The following is a 22816-nucleotide window of genomic DNA, read 5'->3' as shown; positions in this document are numbered from 1 at the left end:
GGCACCTGACAGTGCAAGGCCAAGACAGTGGCCTGAAGCTGTGCTCGCGGCCTCAACCTACCCATGGTGAGGGGGCATTTAAAAGAAAATTCTGATGCTCTGTGGGCTGTATTTCCCCTTGCCCCTCACAGGGATTGTCGTGGTTCCCACTGACCTTTGCTTGAGTGTGGTTTCGGCAGGCGGAAGAGCTCTGAACGGGTCTGGTTGTGCAGCACAGTAGCAAGCAGGCACAGACTGAGTAATCTTGGGCTGAAAAATACCCTCATTTTTTCCCTGTCCTTATGGGAGGTGCAAGTTTTTAGAAAAGGAGCAAATGCCATGAGGAAACAGTGCTGCAGGCACTCAGAAAGTGTTAGGGCAGAGGATAGTCTGGTAGAACCCTGGGAATGACCCAGCCTTACGCAAGCATCTCACAGGCTTTGCTACATCTTAGGGTTTAAAAAAAGGGGTATGTGTGTGTATTTTGAATGGGATGTAAAATAACTGTTCATAGCAAATCTTAGAAGCTACAAAAGAGGACCTAACACATGGATGGTTTGTCGTGGAGGGTGGAGAAGCGTCCCGTAATAGGCAGAGAGTGGCTCTTTATTAATGGTAATTTCTCCTCCTTTACAACACGCTGACTTCTGGTTCTAAACAGGGTGAGAAATAAAGATGTTCCCTACTTTTAGAGCAGAGCTACGGGGGGTGTGACCAGAAGAGGTAGCTAGTTCTGGTAGTGAGAGAGATGGCGCCATACATCAGTTCACAGGCAACTGATAAAATTTTTTATTTCACTTTTGAATTTTTACACTTTTCCTGATTATTCCGTGTTAAGGTGGAAACTAGAACTGTTTAAAAGACATACACAAATCTAGTACATCAATAACCGGGGATTTTTCTTTTCTTTTCTTTTTTTTTTGCTATACTATTTTCACAACCACAGGAGTGCTTGCTAGGCAATATAACCGTCACAGAAGCAAACGTGAGGCAGAATACTGGTAAGGAAAAACGAAGCAAGAAAGAGCTACCAGATATACAGACAGGCTCGTTCCACATTCACTACTGCATTTTCAAGCGCCAAGTATTAACTGCACATTTTTGTTCAGCTAGAAAGGGGGGAGGGTTTTTTTTTGTTTTTTTTTTCTTTTTTTTGTTTTTTTTTCCTTTTTTTGGGTTTTAAATCAGTGCATGAATGTTTCTTTTCTCATTTCAGCAGATGGACAAACAGGCGGACACTACGGCTACATGGAATGTTCAAGGGAGAGGGGGTACTGTGAGACTGGTAGGCCTGGCTATTCTGGACTCTCCCCACTGTGGTGTTCATGCAACTTCCCTGCATTATAGGGTCTTGTTCAAACAGGTCTGTGAACTTGGCTGAAGGAGCACACTTGGGAGAGCTGGTGACAGGTACTAACAAGCATTATCAGGGCTGGCTGCAACACAGGGAGAAATCATGGGTATTTAAAAACACTTTTTTGACTCAGATCTCAGTCTGACTGAAGAGCAACGAGCGTGCTGAGAAATTAGAGGAAGCCAGAACTATGTGCTGGCTCTTCTCAACTCCCCTGAAGTGAGGCCTGCGGACCAAAGTGCTTGCCATCTTCGCTCACCCCCTCCAGGCCCCCGCCCTGCCCCTACGGTGTTCAACAACAAACAGAAGACAGCAACAGAACTGAAAAGGAAAAAAAATGTAAAGAAGCAGGACAGACACTTCAAGAGGGAAAAGAAAAACCAAGGTCAACAGTCAAAAAGGACAGTGGGAAGAATGTCTCGATTTCAAAATTTAAAAGCCCCAAGCTAGGAAGCACCCAAAGACTTGAGTACTTCTTAAGTGAAAGGCAATCTCTACAGAACATGACTCTGAAAGGTATTACCCAGGAAACAGATAAGGCCATTCATAAGATACACGGCTTTTCTCTTCTTTAGGTCTTGGTTACAAGGAAAACAGATTCCACTAATGGAGCCCAAGTTGCAAATCAGTAAGATGGCTGTGGGAAAGGGGTGTTAGTCACGGGGTCTAGGAGCACTGGGCCTTTTCACGGTGTCAAAACCCAATTATCTGCCACAAAGAGTTTCCATTTTAGGCTTCGAGTTTACGGAGAGGAAGACACTGTGGACATCTGCAGTCATGAACTTTTGAGTGGCAACAGCTCAAACTGGCCAAGTGTCTGTACTTCCCCCCCCCAAAACAGGCAGAACTACTGTGAGTTGCTGTCACAGGAAGGGGTCTCACTCTGCGTCCCAGCGTCACAATATAATCTCTATAACTTTCTGTACAACTTTACAATGGAACTGTTATTTCCGTGACTAATTTGATTATCAGTTTAAACTTTCCAAAAAGTTACACATAATTTAGGTCTAGTTTTTCTACCAGTAAGAGTTCTGCTAAGTTACAAAACCCCATAATCACAGTGTTCAGTTTAAAAAAAAATTCAGCACACAGTAATCCTGTCAATGTTAATCAAAATCAAAACTTCAGAATGCCGTGGCATTTATGTGACCAATCTGAGTTTTAGATACACACACCAGCTGTTTATCCCATGGACCATTTTGCTAGGCTGAGGCTGTGAAAAATTGAAAGTCGACGTACGACTTTTTTTTTTTTTTTTTTATCGCACAAAGGGATATATGTGGAGGGTACAGAGTGACACTGAACAGATCACGAAGCACAACAGACATTAGTTCTCTCCCTCCCCAGCATCTCCTTCATCTCCCTGGTTTTCCGACGTCCACAGCTGCAAGAGAAAAAGAAAGCTCTAATCAAAACAAGGCTCCTAAAATTCACTCAGAGAAGTAGACCCAGTTTGGACCAACTTATCTCACTTAACTGCTTCAAATTATCACTGTATTACTGCAGACTATGAGGACTGCAGAGGCCAAAACTTTAGCAGTCATTTACAACCAACTTAACAATTTAGTACATTTCACTCTACTTACAGGGTACAAATCCCCTCGGGGAGTCTTGGGCAACAGTGAATTCTTCGCTCGGTGATAGGAACAAGACTCTAAGCCCTCCAAGAGCAGGATCGTTAACCAGCAGTACTTACAGTGAGATTGTCCCTAAGCAGCTGCATGATCAGGGTGCTATCTTTGTAAGACTCCTCGTTCAGCGTATCCAACTCAGCAATTGCTTCATCGAATGCCTGCAACAAAGAGCCATTAGCAGAGTTGTCACAGGTTCTCTGGAGCTAGTTTAGCGCAATTTTTTTCCTGTTAACAAATGTACATACTTTCTTTTCCTGTACAGTGCTCTAGAGGAGCTGAGGCTATTATTAATGACCTTGTTTGGTAGTTTCCGCAAACAGATAATGCATGGTTATAAGGCACCAACCAACAATGACAAAAAATCCCGAGAACTTCACTGCATGTGGTAACACAGCAGGTATTACTGTCAACCCAGCACAAATCCATATCATTATTATTTTATTTATTTATTTTTTTAAATTTTATTTATTTATTTGTCAGAGAGCGCGCGAGCGGGAGCGAGCACAGGCAGACAGAGTGGCAGGCAGAGTCAGAGGGAGAAGCAGGCTCCCTGCAGAGCAAGGATCCCGATGTGGGACTCGATCCCAGGATGCTGGGATCATGACCTGAGCCGAAGGCAGCTGCCCAACCAACTGAGCCACCCAGGCGTCCCAATTTCAAAGATTTTATTTATTTGAAAAACAGAGATCACAACTGGGCAGAGAGAGGAAGGGAAGCAGGCTCCCCACTGAGCAGAGAGCCCGATGTGGGGCTCAATCCCAGGACCCTGGGATCATGACCTGCGCCAAAGGCAGAGGCTTTAACCAACTAAGCCACCCAGGCGCCCCCATATTATTTTTTAATTGCCAAACCTAACTGCCAGTAATCCTTTCCTTTCTTTACTAAAACTCAAAAGGTCTGATACAAGGAATAAAGGGAGAACAGACATTCACACCACTAAATCTGATTCAATTAAGTGATGGACCTTAAATAATTCATTTCATGTACTTTTTCCAAATTAAAAAAATTTTAAGTAACAGTGTGCATGTTGAAAGACTAAAAAATATGTAGAAAAGGCGGCTGAGTTACTAACAGAAGACAAGAGGTAGCCCAGCACACAAAGAAAACCTGGTCTGCTTTCTTTCATAAACACAGCTGTAACTTCAAATCTTGGTACAAGGAATTTAATATGTAACAGAGCCCATAGCCTGACAAGGAACAACACACTACCTTCCCCCTGAATTTTCTACAACCACCTGCCCAAGCCAGTAATTACACAACGAAAACAAAAATCAGCAGGAGGTGCTGAGAAGAAATCAAAAAATGAAAGGTCTGTATTTATGTCACAAAAGATCTACTCCTATCTCCAGAACATCTTCAGAAGGACTAGCACAGTGAGGTGTTACATTTAGGCAATAAAAAGACGTACGTGTACACACACACACACACAGAGGCAGTGTTATACTACAATCAAAAACCATACAAGGAATTTCTCACCGTTTTTGCCAGGCTGCAAGCCTTTTCAGGAGAGTTTAGAATCTCATAGTAGAAGACTGAGAAATTCAGTGCCAGGCCAAGTCGAATTGGGTGTGTAGGCTGCATTTCTTTCTTACTAATTTCAAACGCTTCCTGGTAAGCCTGCTGGGAGTTCGACACAGTGGCTACAAGAAAGATAAGGACATTAAAGGCGAGGTTCTCTCCCAGGTGCATCACATGCCGGACCCCCATCCAGTTATTCACCCCACCGAGCAGGAATGAGGAGCGACCAAGCAAGGGGTCAGTGTCTCCACCATCTGATTAACAACCATTTGTTACACGTTTATTCTAAGCCAAGTACCACATTAAATGCTTTGGAGAAAAGCAGAAATAACCTTTAACGAGAAAGAACACAGGAAACAATATGCTCCAGTAGAGGAATTATGGACTTTATATATAGAGTCAGAAGACTCAAACCTGAACTCCCAACTCTTACTCTCTAAATGTGGGGCTTGGAGTAAGTGAAAACCTCTGTGAGCCTTGGTTTCCCCATTAGAATAACAGGTAGATCCCCACTGGAACTCCTAGAGTTGTGTAAGGAATAAATGAGACTCTAAAATACTTGGCACATAGTAGGTACTTAGTAAAGCAGAGCTGTAGTTCTCACCATCACAAAACATGTATGTGATAAAAGAAACAAAACACTATTTACTGTGGTGGTTTTATACCATTAGACATATTAAAGTTTTACTTCTAAGAACAGACACCAAATAATCCTCAAGGTTATCATTATTATTTTTTTTTTTAAGAAAAAGATTTCTTTAAATGGACTACTGCATCACACTTTTAATGTCCTCTGCACTTTCCCCTTACATATATTGATTTGTCAACCCCCCCTTATGCTGACCTACTCATCACAGGTCAGCATAATGTTAGTGGTCTTTTAGATTCTCAGTACCATGATGTTCGTGTCTATGGTAAACAAAGTAAAAACTGTTTAAAATTACTGAGGAGGAGGACTGGCTCCACTATTGGTCAAATTCCTTAAAAAAAAAAAAAAAGTTACTTACTTTGTTTATTATCCCCAGATGCCACCTCAGAAAGATATCTAAAATAATCGCCTTTCATTTTCAAGTAGAACACCTTGCTTTCTGGTTGTGTAGCATTGGGAATAAGATATTTGTCCAACAGCTCCTAAAAAATGATTCACATTCTGTTAAGAATCTGGAAATATTATTTTTAAGATGTTAAAACTATGTTTGAGATTCAAGACACACTACCACTTCTAAATAATTTTGACGATTTAAAAAAACATAATTTGCATCCAAAGCTTTTAAGTGTTTTTTAGCCCAGGTCCTAACAGCACATGTCTGTATTCTTCGGTTAAAAATCACTTTTGACCATCCACAAGGGGTTGATTAAAGTACAGCCATACAATGGGATGCCACGTAAGGCCTTAAAAATGATGCAGAACTATACCAATAACACGGAAAGATTCTCAAAAGAAGTCTGAGTGAAACAAAAAGATCGTAAGTACCACATGAATCCTATTTTAGTATTAAACTATGTACGTGTACACACAAACATATAAGGGAAAACTCTTGAGGAATATTTATCGGTATGTTAATAATGATTATCTACATGACAGGATTAGAAATGATTTTTACTTTCTGATTTATACTCTTCTACCTGGTCACCCCCCTTTAAAAAAAAAAAAAAAAAACAATGAACCTGTATTACTTCTGTAATTTAAAAAAAGAAAAAACCATCTTTCCCTTTTGGGAGGAAAAAGGTGAATAACAGAGCAAAACTGCCAAAAACTAAGTTGAAAATCAATCAGACCTGGGTAGAAGTCCCTCCTCTGCTGCTTACCATCTGTGCCCCTGGACAAATGATTTCTAAGCATCCTGAGCCTCAGTTTTCCCAGCTATACAATGGGGAAGCACAATAGCCATCTTCTAGGGTATGAGGACAAATGAGCTAGAGTACATAAAGTGCTTAACACGATGCCTGGCACGCAGTAAGCACTCAAAATGTAGCTAATACTATTATTAAGAATAAATTCCTTTAAACATTTATGCTTACAACAAAAGCAGTTCTGAAGGAGTCCAAGCTTCGTATACAGAGCAATATTTTCGAAGAGTTGTTTTAGAATGTGGCATCCTGAAAAACTGGTTAAGAGGCAGTAAGTACCATGCTTTTCTTCACATTCTTTCAGATGCTCTTAAAAGCTGGTCTACATTTCAGGAATTAGGAATTTTCTTGCCCTTGGAATGCATGCCATACTTCATCTGAATACCAGATGTACCTAACATTCAGGAATTAGTGCACCATTAACAAACCCCCAAATTACCAACAGGCAACAGATTTAGCCGTGACACTCTTCCACCATGAGTCTAACAAGAGCAGCTCAATGCAAAGGCTTAGCTGGAAGGGGATTAGGGGATTTAATCAACCGATGTGAGAAGGCGCAAGGGGCGGCGGTCACTTTAATACTCTCTGCAGACAGCCAGGGTGTAACTCCTTATGGGTTAGGGAGGAGGGATACTGCCTGATGGCTGACAAGCTTTGTACTGGTTTTCAAAAGAAAGGTGTCATGGGTAGTAACTCGGAGAGGCAGCCAGCAGGGGAGGAGGTAGATCCACAAGTGTGAATTCCTTTTCCCTTCAAAGCAGCCCTCACCGTTCATTTTTACCTGATTTCACCTGGAAGAAAAAGAAAGTTCCCAGTGGGCTCAGGATGTGAGGGAAAGACAATATGATCATGATTTGCTCTAGGATACACACCCCTCCCATCCAACCCCAGACTGTGGCCAGAGCAGAATAGTTATGACTCAATCATCTGACTAAGGCTTATATAAAACCCAGGTGAGGACAATCCCCAAACCATTTTTGATTTGGCTTCGGACACAGGCCCAACGGACAGATGTGGCTAACTTTCAGGACCTTACGCTGTGTGGCCAGGACTGGGAGAGGGGGAATGAGAGCGGGGCTTCTGGCTCCCACCTCCCCGGCTGGAGGTGACATCACTGCTCAGACACAGAACAGCCCATCTGTGGCGGCACCTACCTGAGATCCTGCCAATGTGGACTGAATTTCTAAAGAAAAGAGGGAGGGATGCTCCTGTTTGTCACAGGTCTTTGTGAAGGGAGAGGAAAAATACCCCATTCGTGATGAGCAACCTCTGATCAAACAGGAAGTGAGGAAAATCACATCACATCACAGGCTTACAAATCAGCTCCGACTGATTGCAGCTTTCCAGCATATTCCGACACCTTTCTCTCATGAGCCGCTCGAGAGTTTGCGTTTGAGCGTTACATTAATACTGTTCACAAATCGCCGTTTGAAACCGAAACCCCGGCCTCTTACCAGAACGTCATTGCAGATGTCCTGCAGCTCGGCCTCGATCTTCTCCCGGTACTCTTTGCCCATCTGCTGCTTCTTCTCATTCCTCTCTGTTTTCTGCTCAATGCTGGAGATGACGCGCCAGGAGGAGCGGCGGGCGCCCACCACGTTCTTGTAGGCGACAGAGAGCAGATTTCTCTCCTCGTTGGAGAGTTCGTGCCCCTGTTCCGTGACGGCCTTCATGGCTGCGGCCATGTCGTCATAGCGCTCGGCCTGCTCGGCAAGTTTGGCCTTCTGTACCAGCTCACTTTTATCCATGGTCGTTCCCTAGGACAGGAGTGAGCGGGAGGAGAGAGAGAGAAAGCAAATGTCAGGCTTCAGGGCCCTGGAAATGCATGTGTGAACCTTTTCCCAACCCGTCGGGCAAGAATCGTATGTAAATACGAAACGTGTACTTGCAAACGCACTCCACCGTACTGAACACGAGCACTCAGAGGGCTCAGTCCCTTGCTAAATTTTTTGCCAATTAATTTTCCCAACAGTCCTGAAGAGCAGACGTGTTCACAACAATCCCTTTCCCCCTTTCTGGAGGAGAAGAAGTGGAAGTTCAGAGAAGGCAAGTGACGTGTCCGGCAGCGCTGCTCAGAGACCGCAGACTCCAGCCTCCCCGTCCCCGCGAGTCTGATCGGCCTCCCCATCACACGCGGGCTGCTGGAGAACTATCTCTTTAGAAGCTTATGCTAAATACACTTCCTTAACTTCTTTCGAGAATTGTCTGGTTTTGACCAAATCTAGTTTCCCCCCCACGGTATTGGGAAAAACACCTCAAGTCTGAGGACTGCCTCAATCTTAAAGCAAAGACAGGACTTTAAATGTTACATCTGGCAGTGCCCCTCAAGCAGTAGGAACCTGAAAAACAGAAGCCATTTTTGTCCTATCTTCTGCATTTTGCTAACTTGCAGGATACACTGTGGACAAGAGCATCAACTGAAGGGAAGGAGATCTGGCTCTTTCTAGCCCCAGCTCTGCTACTGACAAGTGGTCACATCGCGTAACCTCTGAGAGCTTCAATTTCCTTACTGGAAAGAAAGAAAGAACATGACCTACTCTCCGTGGGGCTGCGGTGAGAACAAATGACCTAATCTACGTGAAGGTGTGTTGTGAAGTTTAGAGCATTAAGTACAAATTATCCAGTGCTAATCATCTATATGGTATAGGCCACAAGAGCTGGGAGTGTGTTCAAGACGCGCAACGGAACTAAAAACCATAACTGAGTTCATTTACAATCTTTTCTGAAATAGTAAAAATTTTAGTAACCTCAGTTCACCAAATCCTTTATACACCTATCAGTAAACACTCCTTATTCACCTCACCTTAGTCAGTTCCCCACTATAATAATCCCCATTTACAGAGAATGCAGTAATTTTTGGATAAAATGTAACTAAAAAATTTGTTAACCAGTAAGTTCAATAGACTGTTCATTTAAATTTTGGTATGTCCATCTGTGCCACAGCGTAAAAATACAATACTATCTTAAACTGTAATAAGGTTAAATACTACTAGAAGTATCAGTATTTTTATTTTTATTATTTTTAAAGATTTATTTATTTGACAGAGAGAGATCACAAGTTGTCAGAGAGGCAGGCAGAGAGAGAGAGAGAGGAGGAAGCAGGCTCCCCGCTGGGCAGAAAGCCCGATGCTGGGCTCAATCCCAGGACTCTGGGATCGTGACCTGAGCTGAAGGCAGAGGCTTTAACTCACTGAGCCACCCAGGCGCCCCTAGAAGTATCAGTATTTTTAGAACAAATTCTTACAGGGGCACCTGGCTGGATCAGTCAGTGCATATAACTCTTGATCTCAGGGTCATGAGTTTGAGCCCCATGTTGGGTGTAGAGATTACTTAAAAATAAAATTTTAGGGGCACCTGGGTGGCTCAGTGGGTTAAGCCGCTGCCTTCGGCTCAGGTCATGATCTCGGAGTCCTGGGATCGAGTCCCGCGTCAGGCTCTCTGCTCAGCGGAGAGCCTGCTTCCCTCTCTCTCACTCTCTGGCTGCCTCTCCGTCTACTTGTGATTTCTCTCTGTCAGATTAGTAAATAAAAATCTTTGAAAAAAAAAAAATAAATAAAATTTTAAAATAAAACAAAACAAAAAAGCCAAATTCTTTCATTATAATATACACAGCATCACAATTTAGAACTCTGAAAACAATAATTTTAAAATAGCAAAAGAAGTACTGTCTCCTCCTCACAAAATGGTTTTTTACCTCAAGTTATTTCTGTATTTTCAAGTGTGGAATCCTACAGACACGGCACTACCACATGAAAATGTTTTATTAAATGGAGCATAATGGTAAGATCCGCCCCTCCCAACTTAAACAACTGAGAAGGAGCTGGTTCCCTAAGTTCAGAACTACTATTTTTCTTCCCACAGTTTATTATCTAAGTCATACTCCAGCTGTGTTCTACATAAGACTCACTAATTCTGAGCTTCTGCTCAGTGAAGTGAGTCTTACCTGATCTGCCTGCCTTCCTCACCATGTCATTGGAATGAGACTGTAACAGAGATAATAATCCTGACGAAACATTCCACTTGCTCTCCTACGTTTCCAGGCAGCCCCCAGGCAACCAGGATGGATCCCAGGGTGAGTTCTGTCTCATGAGACAGCAGAAATGATGCCACTTCCAGGTGAAAACTGCAAAGCCTGTATGTCATTCGCGGGCTCTCTTCTTCGTCATCAGCTGTCTAGAAGGCCCTGTGCTCTCGGACGATGTGCTAGGGCCTGCAGCCCAAGTCCCCGAGTGACTGTTTACACTGACTCCTACAGGGTGGCACTGGACATGGCAGTATAAAAAAGAAATGTTGAGGTGAAGTTACTGAGATGTTGGTGCTGTTAGCTGCCACACCACTTCCTAGTCTACTCTGATAAAAGTATACCAAAAGGGACATCTGGGTGGCTCAGTCAATTAACTGTCTGCTTCCAGCTCAGGCCATGATCCCAGAGTCCTGGGATCAAGTCCTGCATCAGGCTCCTTGCTCATGGGGGGAGACTACTTCTCCCTCTGCCTGCTGTTCCCCCTGCTTGTGCTCTCTTTCTCTCTGGCAAATCAAAAAGTAAATCTTAAAAAAAAAAAAGAAAAAAAAAGGTACATCAAAAGGACACCATTCTTCAGCTTCAAATTATACCTTCTCAGTTTATGTCTAAGTTTCTTCTTCTTCTTCTTCTTCTTTTTTTTTTTTTTAAAGATTTTATTTATTTAGGGCGCCTGGGTGGTTCAGTGGGTTAAGCCTCTGCCTTTGGCCCTTTGGCTCAGGTCATGATCTCAGGGTCCTGGGATCGAGCCCCACATGGGGCTCTCTGCTCAGCAGGGAACCTGCTTCCCGCCCCCCACTGCCTGCCTCTCTGCCTACTTGTGATCTCTCCCTCTGTCAAATAAAATAAAATAAAATAAAATAAAAAATCTTTAAAAAAAAAAAGAAAAGATTTTATTTATTTATTTATTTGACAGAGAGAGAGAGAAAGAGAGAGAGAGATCACAAGTAGGCAGACACAGGCAGAGCTGAACAGAGAGCCAGACGTGGGGCTGGATCCCAGGACCTTGAAATCACGTCCTGAGCCTAAGGCGGAGGCTTAACCCATTGAGCCACCCAGGCACCCCTAAGTCTAAGTTTCTTGACTGCAAGTCTTTCAGTCAGGATACAACCTCCACCAGCAAATAATCCTATTTCACTGTTCCTCAAAGTGAGAAGTAGGCAGAAGTCAACTTTCAATTCACTTCAAAAATGTTCCGGTCTGCAGACAAATCCAAAGTTACAGTCACTCAGTGGCCCACTCCAAAGTTCATCAAACAGCACCTGCGCAACTATACAGGAAAGCTTCCAATTAGTAAAATCCTGGCCAAAAATAAATTCGGAACTAAGCCATCCCATACAGGATTATAAAAGAGTAACAGAGAAATATAAAGGATCAACACTGCTAAAGATGCCATGGAAATTCTTTGGCCTTCCCAGCCCAGCCCCCGATTAAGCTCCCCTCCCAAACACTCCAAGTTAAATCACACCTCTCTGAAGAATCCTTACTACTCCCTGGGAGCTCCCAAAGGTACATGCCCTATCTCTCTCAAAATCAAATGTGACCTGTTTGGGGAGCCAACTATTTTAAGCTTCTTCAGGATCACGGAAAGAGCCCTTGGACACTGAGAGCCATCATGATATGGGAAGACCAAATGCATGCCTTAAAAAATGTATTCATCTGCTTAAAAAATAATTCCACACTCACACACACAAAACAACTACAACAAACAAAATCCACAGCTAAATGTCCTGATGCCTCCTGCTTACATAACTTTTGACTTATGTAACACGGATTTTGAAGCAGCTAGACCAATTTCAACAGGAAATGGGTTACACAACACCCAGCAGTTTGGAGGAAGACAGGAGACAAGGGACATCTGGAATTGTTCCTAGTTCTACATCTGCAAGAAATCTCCCATTCACTCTCTCCCAGACCCACTACCTGTAGTCCCCTTCATGTCTTTATGATCAGACCCATTCTTAAAACTTCGATCGAGTCACTTCCTGCTCAAAATTCTTTTAAGTTCTCTCCTGCTGATAGTAGTCAGATTCCCTGCAAGATTTTCCCTATCTTCCTAGACTTTCACCCAAACATGCCTTCCACACAATTTGTGCTTTTGCCAAAATGGTTTTCTTAAAGAGTCTGCTTTTCTGTCTCCTTGTCTTTGCTCACCAAGCCACTCCCTCTGCCTGGAATGTCCTCTCCCATTTACTCAGCATACAAAATTCTTCAGAGTAGGGCTCAAGAGCCATCCCCTTCATGAAGACTTTCTTAAACCGCTAAGCTGGAGATGTCTAATTTTTTTTTTTTTTAAAGATTTTATTTATTTATTTGACAGAGATCACAAGTAGGCAGAGAAGCAGGCAGAGAAAGAGAGGAGGAAGCAGGCTCCCCGCTGAGCAGAGAGCCCGATGCGGGACTCGATCCCAAGACCCTGGGATCACGACCTGAGCCGAAGGCAGAGGCTTTAACCCACTGAGCCACCCAGGCGCACCCTGGAGATGTCTAATTTAACAGCCACCAGTCACATGTAGATAGTGACACGTGGAAACTTTAGTATTTCGGATATATGGAGTTAAGTTTTTTAAAAAACGATTAAATAAAATAAATTTCACTTGTTTCGTTGTACTTTTTAAATGTAGAAAATTTTACATTACACACGGTTCGTGCTGTTTCTATTGGACAGCACTGCTCCAAGCTGAGAGTACTCTCAACGAAGCATTTCATCTATACCTCTCTTAATGTCCTATCACATTTCTCCAGTACTAAAATTATCTGTATATATCTTGAAGTCCCTCGCCACCCCATCAACTCTTTAGGGCAGATCTCCCACAGTGCCTTGCACATAATTAGTACGAACAAGCATCTGCTCAATGAATGAACAAATCCCCAAATGAAAGAATAAAACTGCAAATCTGGCAGCGTCTTCTCCCTGCTCAAATAATTCAAAGCACCTCTTTTTCACAAGCACATTAAATCCTCATGTTTGCACCTTATTCCTTGTACTCCTGCACCCTACATCAAAATTACGCAAAGGCACAGCACAGGGACTGCGGTTAGTGGCAGTGGGAGAGTACAGTGCTGGGGATACAGTTGGGTGAGCACAAATTAACACACAGACTTGATGAATCATGTTACGGTGATTACCACGATATGCATGGTAACTAATGTTACCATTGTGTATCAACTATACTTCAATTAAAAAAAAATAAGAAGAAAACAAAGTGGCTCTTGGTTCTGCCTTTACCCTCACTCCGTCCCTTTGAATGACTCTCTTTTAGCAGCTCCATCTAAACTCTGCCTGGCCCTCAAAGTCCTTCTACAGGATTTTGGCTCCTCCACACCTGTCAGGCTTTATCATCAGCCACTCTCCTAAAGGTACCTTTCTCTCTGGCTGGACATCCTTGAATACTCCGTAAGTGGCACGCTCAAACACCCCTGAAATTGCTTTTCTAGTTCCTTCATTTAGAATGCTCTCCCATTTACTTCCTGCCTAAGCAAACTCTATCCAACCAACTGGCTAAAGTCTTCCCGGGCTACCCCAGCCCCCACTGAGGTTCCGGCCTGTGAGCCCCAAACCCAATTGCAGCCTGTCACACCGTCCAGGGCCTACACCACGTCAGTTTTCTGGTACAGATGAGGAGCAGTGTCCCTTTACAGGCAGTTCCACATGGATATGTCCTCAAAGGAAACCTTCACGTTTGTTTCTCCTTTAAGGTCTCACCCTGGGCCAAGCATAAAACTAATGCTCAGGCAAGTGGCTGTAAATTTTTTCAGCAAATCTGTCCTGAGAGGGCAGAGAGAAGCCAGGGCAGCTGTAAGTGGGGTGGAAAAAAGGCAGCAGGGCTAGGTCTAAGAGTGGGTTGTGAACTACAAAGCTACGTGAACTTGTTCAGCCTCAGCTTTCCAATCTGTACACTGGCGATACAGCATCCTCCTCAGGAGACGTGCTAGGAAGAGGAGATGCAAGAAATTAAAGGAAATCTTTTTTAAAAATGCACAGTGCAAACCAAATGGAAGTACTATTATTCCTCTCACAGGACCTCCACATCACTGTTTCAATCCACAATGTGAGCTTGGATTCTTATTTATTTAGCATACAACCCATGAGAAGGAAAGCCAGTCAAGATTCATCTCCTACGGGAAGTGAAAATGTTACAGTGTTAACATTCCTAGATAAGACTCCACCCTTCAACAGCCTCAAACCTGACATCCATGGTAACTTAACACTTGTATCCATTAGTTCCTAACTGAATTTTCTTGAATTGAATATTAAGAAATGATGGTTTATAATCAGGACCTACTTTTCTTCTAAGACTTTCAACCGATGGTCCTACCACAAAAATACCTCAGCAAGAGAGCTTTTATTTGCCTCCTCAAAAACCTTAAAAGACTAGCAGCTTCACCATCAGGCCAGGCACTAACTGCACAGAGACACCAGAGCCCACTTGTTCCCATGCTGGGCTCAGATCGGGAAGACAAGGACAGGTCTCTGCACAGCTCTCAAGCACAGCCGCAGGGTGACAACATGTGTCTGTCTGCCCGAGGCCACTGGATGCAGCCCTTTAGAAGAACGGGAAGCAGGTGTGGAATAAACCATCACTGCTGAGTGAAAAACTGGGAACAATCTAAATATCTAATAATGGAGGGGTTAAAAAGAGGGACCGCTGGGCCAAGACTACATGGTTGTCAAAAGAAGGGATTTAATATCATGGATCTGCTGATGAGACACATGTAACAGGAAGAATTAGAAAAAGACATACAAAAGTATTTCATTTTCGTAAAACACTCCAAAGAGTATTATGAGAAGTAATTCCAAGGGTGCCCATGAAATAACAGGATTTCCTACAAATACATGAAACCTCAAATCTGACAGTGAATGCTGAAACAAGAGTAAGAGTATGTATGAATCCACCAAGGCCCTCAAGTCCAAAATTCTTTGCCCAAGGGATTTCTCTTATCCAGATTCAGGATACTGAGAGGTCATCTCATAGAGGCCAGAAGCAGACACCCAGTATAAGAGGGAAAAAATAAAAACAGAAATGACGGGGCGCCTGGGTGGCTCAGTGGGTTAAAGCCTCTGCCTTCGGCTCAGGTCATGATCCCAGGGTCCTGGGATGGAGCCCCACATCGGGTTCTCTGCTCAGTGGAGAGCCTGCTTCCTCCTCTCTCTCTGCCTGCCTCTCTGCCTACTTGTGATCTCTGTCTGTCAAATAAATAAATTAAAAAAAAAAAAAGAATAGAAATGACTACCCACTGTTAAACCATATTTAAGAAAAAAAAAAGGAGCCTTGCAATGTAAGAGAATGACCTTCTGAAATGTGGCCTTTAGAAGTACTGAACTCTCAGCTCTGTTTTGTTTTCAAGGAGAAGAGGCTTAATTCTTTTTGTTTGTTCTTTTTTTTTTTTTTTAAAGTAGGCTCCACACCCAATGTGGGGTTTGAACTCACAACCCTGAGATCAAAAGTTGCATGCTCTGCTGACTGAGCCAGCCAGGCGCCCCATGCTCAGTTATGAAATACTGAGCTTTAATTTAATTTGATAATTTCCTAGAAATTTAAAATTGAGGATTCTATCCTGTGTGAGGATTACTAAACCTCTATTATGAAACACACAGGAGTGGAATTTGTTTCTAGGAAAGCCCTACATAATACATACCTCAGCTTCTAAAGAGAAATTAGGCCATTTTTTTTTTTTTTTACAGTAACTTCTCTGAACCTCGGTTTCCTTAAATGTTAAAAGGAAACATTAGCAGCTATTGAGGATGTACAAAAAATGGCAATGTGGTGCTGGTCAGAGTAAAGGCTCAGTAGACATATTCTTACTCTTTTTGTTTTGGTTTGGGTTTTGGGGACGGGTGCGGGGGGGGGGGTGACAGGGAGAGACAATCTGAAGCGGACTCCATGCTCAGTGTGTGGAGCCTGACACAGGGCCGGATCTCACGACCCTGAAACCATGACTTGAACGGAAATCAAGAGGACACCCAACTGATTGAGCCATCTAGGCGCTCCAACACACTACTTCATTAAAATGTAATGCATATAATTTAATGTGTGTTGAAATCACTGTAAATGAACACACTACCAGTATGTCCAGAGACTTTTCTTGGAATTCAAAAGAAATACAATTAGAACAGTGTGGTCCTTGTCTCTGAGAGCTCACACTCCCCCAGTTGGAGATGGCACATACTCAAGGGTTATAAAGTTTCTTGAAGAAACCAGTCAGAATTAGAGGGAAGGGGTTTAGTGTAAAAGTGGCTGGGTCCTCACTGGTTTTCTGGGCTGCAGGGGTTCTGCCAGGAGAGGAAAATGATACCCCAGGTAGGGACAAGAAACGCCGATGTATGAATAAAGAGCACATTATGTTTTTCTAGATGCAACTGAAGAGATCAAAGGCCAAAGTAAATAAAGAGATGAGCAGAGTTATGAATCTGGAGGGAAAACTGACTGGAGCATCTTTACAAGCTTCCATCGGGTAAGGAACTGACAGTAAATTCTGACTAGCGTTCAGTTGTACCATTTCAGTCAGAGGACTCACAGCACCACAAGGCCAAAGTTAGAGTTCCGGAGTCACTCTGCTGAAGGAAAAACAGATGCTGAGGTACAGCAGGAAGGACCTGAGAATGTCAGTGGGGCCAGGTGGTTAGGGGGTGTTACCCAGAAAAAGTGAAGTACTCCTGGCTCTTAAAGAAATCTCCTCACTGAAAAACACCCATTCTAAAAAATGTCTGTGTGCCATTCTACACACAAATTTCATAGTCCTGTCATAAACTGAACTCCATTCAAACATTTGCCTGTCTCTGATAGAAAATGAAACACAGCATGTCCTAAATACAAAATCGTTAGTGCTGATGTCCAGTAAACACATAACTGTGGAGGGAAAGTTCAGTTTCATTTCAAAATCTCTTCCCTCTTCCACGTCAGTTGCTAAGGATCACTGTAATTTAGGTCCAACTGGCCAAAATTAAACTTTAAAAAATGGAGGTACTGAATGATATGCTCAAGGTCACGCACTGTGAATCAACAGCAGATAAGACAATAAATTAACCTCTTCGCAACTGATGATCAATCCCAGACAATCCATTAGTTCGGATCCATAAACGCAGCTCCACTGGTCCATTTTGGGAATAGGGTTCAAAAGTTTGGAGCCCATCAATACAATGGAGTGACCCAGCCCAATTTACCAGTACCACACACCAATGCCACAGGCTACCTGATCTCTGAGAGTCTGTTTTCTCATGCATAAAATAGGCATTCATTTAATATGGTTCTTGGAAAGAGTAACTTAGTTCATGATGCAAAATACTTCAGTGTCTACACACTGTAAGCACTCAAATAGTAGCCACACCGAAGTCTAACAAATGTCGTCAGCCAGGCTTGAAAGGACACTTCCAACACACCTCATTTCTTTTAAATCCAGATGGATTTCTTTAAAGACTTTTAGAAGAAAAGGCACATGTTAACTTACCTATGCCTATTTCTAAAGTAGCACTTAGCATAATTTACTGTAAATGTCTTTATTGACTCTCACATTGGATTGTGAGCTTACGGTAGGAACCCAGACTTTTATCTTTGGGCACCCAATGTGTGGCACAATGGGTGCCATGCTGAGTATAACTATTCGATCACTCAGTGCACTTTTTTTTTAAAAGAAGGGAACAAGGCTGTTATTTCCTATGTGGACAGAGTAAGTAGACCACACCTGACCTATAAAGTACAGACTATATTTATCCTCTGCCTTAGTGTACTTTAGAATAGAGCCACCCCAGCTCCAGTCAGGAAACAACACTATGCTTTTTGACTAATGTTTCTCAGCTACCCATTTTTATACTTATAGATTCAAAAAGAGTTTCAACAAGCCCTTGAAATACTGTGTGTCCATCTCCTCTTTTGTTCAAAAGACGGTATCAGCTAACTGGCTTGGTAAATGTAATAAAAATACTCATCATTTATAGTTTACCCAAACATGTAAAGCAATAGGGCTTTAATATCAACTCCTTTAATCCTAAACATCCTATGAAGTAGGTACCCCTGCCCTTTTATAGATTCCAAGAGTAACTTGCCCAGGGTCCCATAGGTAAAATGAGCACACATGCTTTCCTCTATGTGGCACTAACTCCTAAAGATCACCTACGATTCTCAATGCTTACTTATGGAAAAGGGAGAATGGACAATTTTTCAAAAAAACCACCACAAAACAAAACCCATACAGAGTTATTACAGTGAGGTTTCAGGGATCAGCCTTAATTTATCTAGCTTTAAAAATCAAAATAAAATTAACTTAAAAACAGCATATGCCAAAAAGCTCAAAAGACTGTCAAACAAGCTTTAAGGTGAGGTTTGTGGGCAAACAGTAACAATGGCCAGGACTCATATCTACTTTACTGTCACCTCTGTCCAGGTCAAGGCCATTCAGAAGTAACTTTTACTCCTGGGTCTTTTGGGGAAAACAATGAAATAAAACTAACAGGAAGAAACTTACATAAGAGAGGACTGGCCATTAAAAAAAAAGTCATCTCTCTAACCTACAGCCTGCTGGGAATGCTTGTTTTCTTGAGGCCATCAATCAGTCTCATCTCATTATAAGCACACATTAGAAACACGTAAGTGTGCCTATATTAGAAGATCTTTTAGCCCAAAAAGCAGTAAGCTTTACTTGGCTTTTAGCACATGTATCCCAAAATAGAAAGTACTTTAGTCTTTTTCTTCCTTAAGTATTCCCCTTCAAAAAATTCCCTTAGAATCCAGCTCCAACTGTTGAGTTTCTCCCTCATGACACAAAGATGACGACCAGAACCATATTCATGTAGAGACCAAGATGGTTGTAATACTTAAAAGTTGCTTCTATCCAATGAATTTTTTGTTCCCTTGCTACGGTGTATTTCTCTCTAGAAATATGTAGGAATCAAGGAATGGGAAGTCCCTTTACAAGTAAACCTTAGTTCATTCTGGGGTATCCTTACTCCTTAAAGGAAAATGGCCCAGTCTGATACCATTGAAAGAAGAAGAACCCTAATAGGACATTATAATTTACAATTTTAATTTACTAGTTCCTCTTCTCTTCCTCCCCAACAAAATATGGAAAATCTAAAAATCTACAGAAAAAGTGGTATGATAAACCAAAATTAGTCATGGGAGTCCTGATCAAATTCTGTTAGATGAAGAACCAAGTATCAGACAAATCAAAATGCTACAAAGTAACTGATGACCTGTGTCCCTGACATGAAGTAAATGCGACAACACTGGGTTTTTCACCAGCTTGCTTCCTGATGTACACCAGCAGTATCATCCCCACAGGCCAGAATGAATATAGTTCCTCCAATAAATTACATATGTATCTTCAAAAATAGCTAAAATCCCTGTCGAAACACATTTACTTTGATAGGAGACACGTAAAGAAAAATTAAGGACGAAATGGGGTTCATAAGAAAAACGCTCCACCACCGGTAGAAACTTATCACCAGAGCCAGACTGCTGGGTTTGATTCCTGGCTCCAGCACTTACTTACCTTGTGCTGTGTACGCGTGTGTGTGGGTGTGTGTACCTCTGGGAAAATTATTTAACTCTTCTGTGCCTCAGTTTCCTCATCTGTAAAACGGGGCTAACGGTACTTACCTATCACTGGCTGTTAGGAAGGCTTTAGTATGTGTAAAGGGCTGAGAACAAAGCTTCACACACAGCAGGTAATGTGATAGCTATTACTATTATTACAGACTAACTGTCCTGATGCTACCTCTTCAGTTGGTGAATAAATCACAGAGACAGATTCTATGTGTCTATACTATATAGCATATACGCTGTACCTAGTCTTTCTGTATATTCACGGATATGGTCAAATAACATATATTAAACACCTACTATATCCCAAATGCTTATTTTGATTTTTCAGTTTATCACAAGAACACAACAAAGACTATTACCACCTGGATTGTACAGATGAGAAAAGAGGCTCAGAAAGACTGGACATGGGGTACACAAAATAAAGTTCTACAATAACATATCAGTTTTTGAAAACAACATGTATACAAAGCAGGGATGGGTCTCATCAGAATGCAGCTGGAGGAAAAAAGAAAGCCATTAATAGTGAATTCTGTGATTAAAAAAACAAAACCAAAAGCTTACATTTAACAGTTTACCCTTTGTAAAAAGGCCCCCAAAACAACTCTGGAGATAGAGAAATTAAGAACCAGAGATTAAGTAACATACTAAATACCCCACAGTTAGAAAACACTGCAGGTAAGAACTGAATCAAATTTATCTGACTCCAGGTCCAGTGCTCTTTGTTTCTGTATCCACAGCCAAATGGGCAAAAGGCACTTTTCTTCGCAGTGGCTCAAATCTCTGGAGACTCTGCCTCCGGAACTAGCATCATGGGAATTTGCTCAGCCTGGTTTTATGGAGGCTGCCTCCCTGATCTATAGAGCTCCAATTCTAAAATGGCTTCAACGTAACACAAGCACTGCATGATGGGAAATGCACAGAAGATTATAGGGTAGGAGCCATACTCCAGGGGCTGACAGTCCAGAAATATTTGCTCCTGATGAATGAGGATATTCAATCTAAAAATTAGGCGTGTGGTCTAGGCCAAATTACCTCATTTCTCATAAAAACTTCATCTGTAATGTGGGTGAATGGTTTCTTATCTCACTGAAAAGGGAGGTTAGGAAAATCACTCAGCAGTTGCTACTGGATTATTACTCTTCCACTTGGAAGACCACACCTAAAATTCTAAGTTGGGTCTAGTAAAACTGATAGGTTTCACCTTCCCCCTTCCTGCATGCTGCTAAGGAAACAGATCCTAAAAAATGAGGGCTGAGGCGACTGAGATATTCCTAATTGAGAAAGAGGGGACACTGGAAATCGGATATCAAACATTATTTATACATACACATTTCCAAAGAGAAAATGCAAAAAGCTGGGTAGCCACGTGTCCAGTTCTATAAACTGCCTGTATGTGTGGTTTCAAAGGAACAACTGAGACACAGTGAGAAATGGAGACAATTTTCATATTCTTGAGAATGCTTCATCTTTCTTTTTGGATCCTGTGGCCGCCTGATTTTTATATGTTCCTAACATCATCCTGCCAAATCCGGTCTCCCACTCAGGGCAAGTAAAATCCGAGTCAGATGCTATCTAGCCTTACTAACAAGAAAAGGAGTGAAGACAAGGACAAGAGACATGCATTTTTACAGAAAGGTTGGCAAATGGTCTTACCAATACTGCCACCTTCGAAAATCCAATTACATGCAGTTCTCCATTTGCAATAGACAAAGATGTACTCAATCCTCCGAAGAAAAAGGGCCCGAATCAATCCTATCCCTTCCCCACCACCAGGGAGGCCACCAGGCAAATTTCAGTCCCAAAAACGTGCTAACACACAGTATGGGGGGAGCTGGGGTGAGGACACAAAAGAAAGGCATTAAATGACGATAAATACCGTGGAAGAACGCTCCCGATTTGCAGCCTCTGATCTGTTTTTCCTGAGGATCGGGCCTGACTCCGTAACCGGGTCCAACAAATGCATTTTCTTGACTCAAACCTCAACCCTGTGCTCCTCAAGGAATCTCGGGTCCTGCTAGGCTCCCAAACCAGCGAACGATGATGAAATGGCTTTACTGCAAAGTGGGAGGGGGTTTTCCCTCTGCTCTCTCCCAAGGTTAAACCCCTTACCCATCCAGAGAGGGAGTCAACAGAAGCCCTGCGGTTCGCAAACTCGCCCGTATTTGGTTAAATTTTAATTTTTGGAAACCAGAAAACAAGGAGCAGGGGTGACAAAGCTTAAAGGGTCGGTTTTCGCCTCCCGAGGAGCAGGGAGGGGTCGCGCGGGCCACGAAGGTAGGTCGGGAGAGAGGGTCGGGGGTCCGCGGCTGAAGGTCCCTTCCGGCCCCCTAGGGAGCCGCACCCCGCCCGCAAGGCAGGGCCGCCGGCGGCAAGGGCTGCCTGGGCCTTTCCGTGAGCTAAGGGGCCCGGCCCCGGAAACAGGGAGGGGCCGCGGCCAGGCCGGGCCCGCGCCGCAGGCGGCCGCGCGGAGCCGAGGAAGCTGCGCGCCGCCACCTCCCGGGGCCCACCCGCAGGGTCGCCCGCTTCGCTACGGCGGACGCCGCCGATGGGGGTGGGGGGAAGCTTCGCGCTTGGGCCCCCAGGGGCCCCGGGCGGACCCCGTGCCGCACTCACCGGGGGAGGGCAACAGGAGGAAAAGACGCTAGTGAGCGAAGCTCCGAGCGCGGTGACCGCTTCCTTCCCAAGCCCACTCCTCAGGCGGCAGCGGCGGCGGCTGCACTGGCGGCGACGGCAGCAGCTACCCCGGCTCCGGAATCGGCGGCGGCGGTGGCGGCAACTCCACTTCCGCTCCGGTCACCACTTCCGCTCCGGCCCGGGCCCCGCCCCGCCCCTGCGCCGACTCCTCATTGGACGAGCGGGACACGGGGTTGCCCCGGCCGCCCGAGAGGGGCGCTGACGGAGGGAGGAGGAAGAGCGG

The 22816-nt window shown here is 43.5% G+C and overlaps 1 protein-coding gene across 1 annotated transcript; it reads right to left on the bottom strand.

Moving 5' to 3' along the window:
* Positions 1–753: 753 nt before the first annotated feature.
* YWHAB (tyrosine 3-monooxygenase/tryptophan 5-monooxygenase activation protein beta) lies at positions 754–22716 on the bottom strand. The gene is made up of 6 exons (XM_059407081.1): positions 22513–22716; positions 7791–8093; positions 5493–5616; positions 4444–4607; positions 3030–3125; positions 754–2717 (listed from the first exon to the last, which is right to left on the bottom strand). Exons 2-6 carry the CDS (start codon positions 8082–8084, stop codon positions 2661–2663), a joined length of 735 nt encoding a protein of 244 aa, XP_059263064.1. The 5' UTR covers positions 8085–8093; positions 22513–22716; the 3' UTR covers positions 754–2660.
* Between the last annotated feature and the right edge of the window lie 100 nt (positions 22717–22816).

This window comes from Mustela nigripes, chromosome 7 (genome assembly GCF_022355385.1).
Source record: "Mustela nigripes isolate SB6536 chromosome 7, MUSNIG.SB6536, whole genome shotgun sequence".
Lineage (NCBI taxonomy): Eukaryota > Metazoa > Chordata > Mammalia > Carnivora > Mustelidae > Mustela > Mustela nigripes.
Note: the sequence above shows the minus strand (reverse complement) of the source record. Positions and strands in the feature narration are given on the sequence as shown.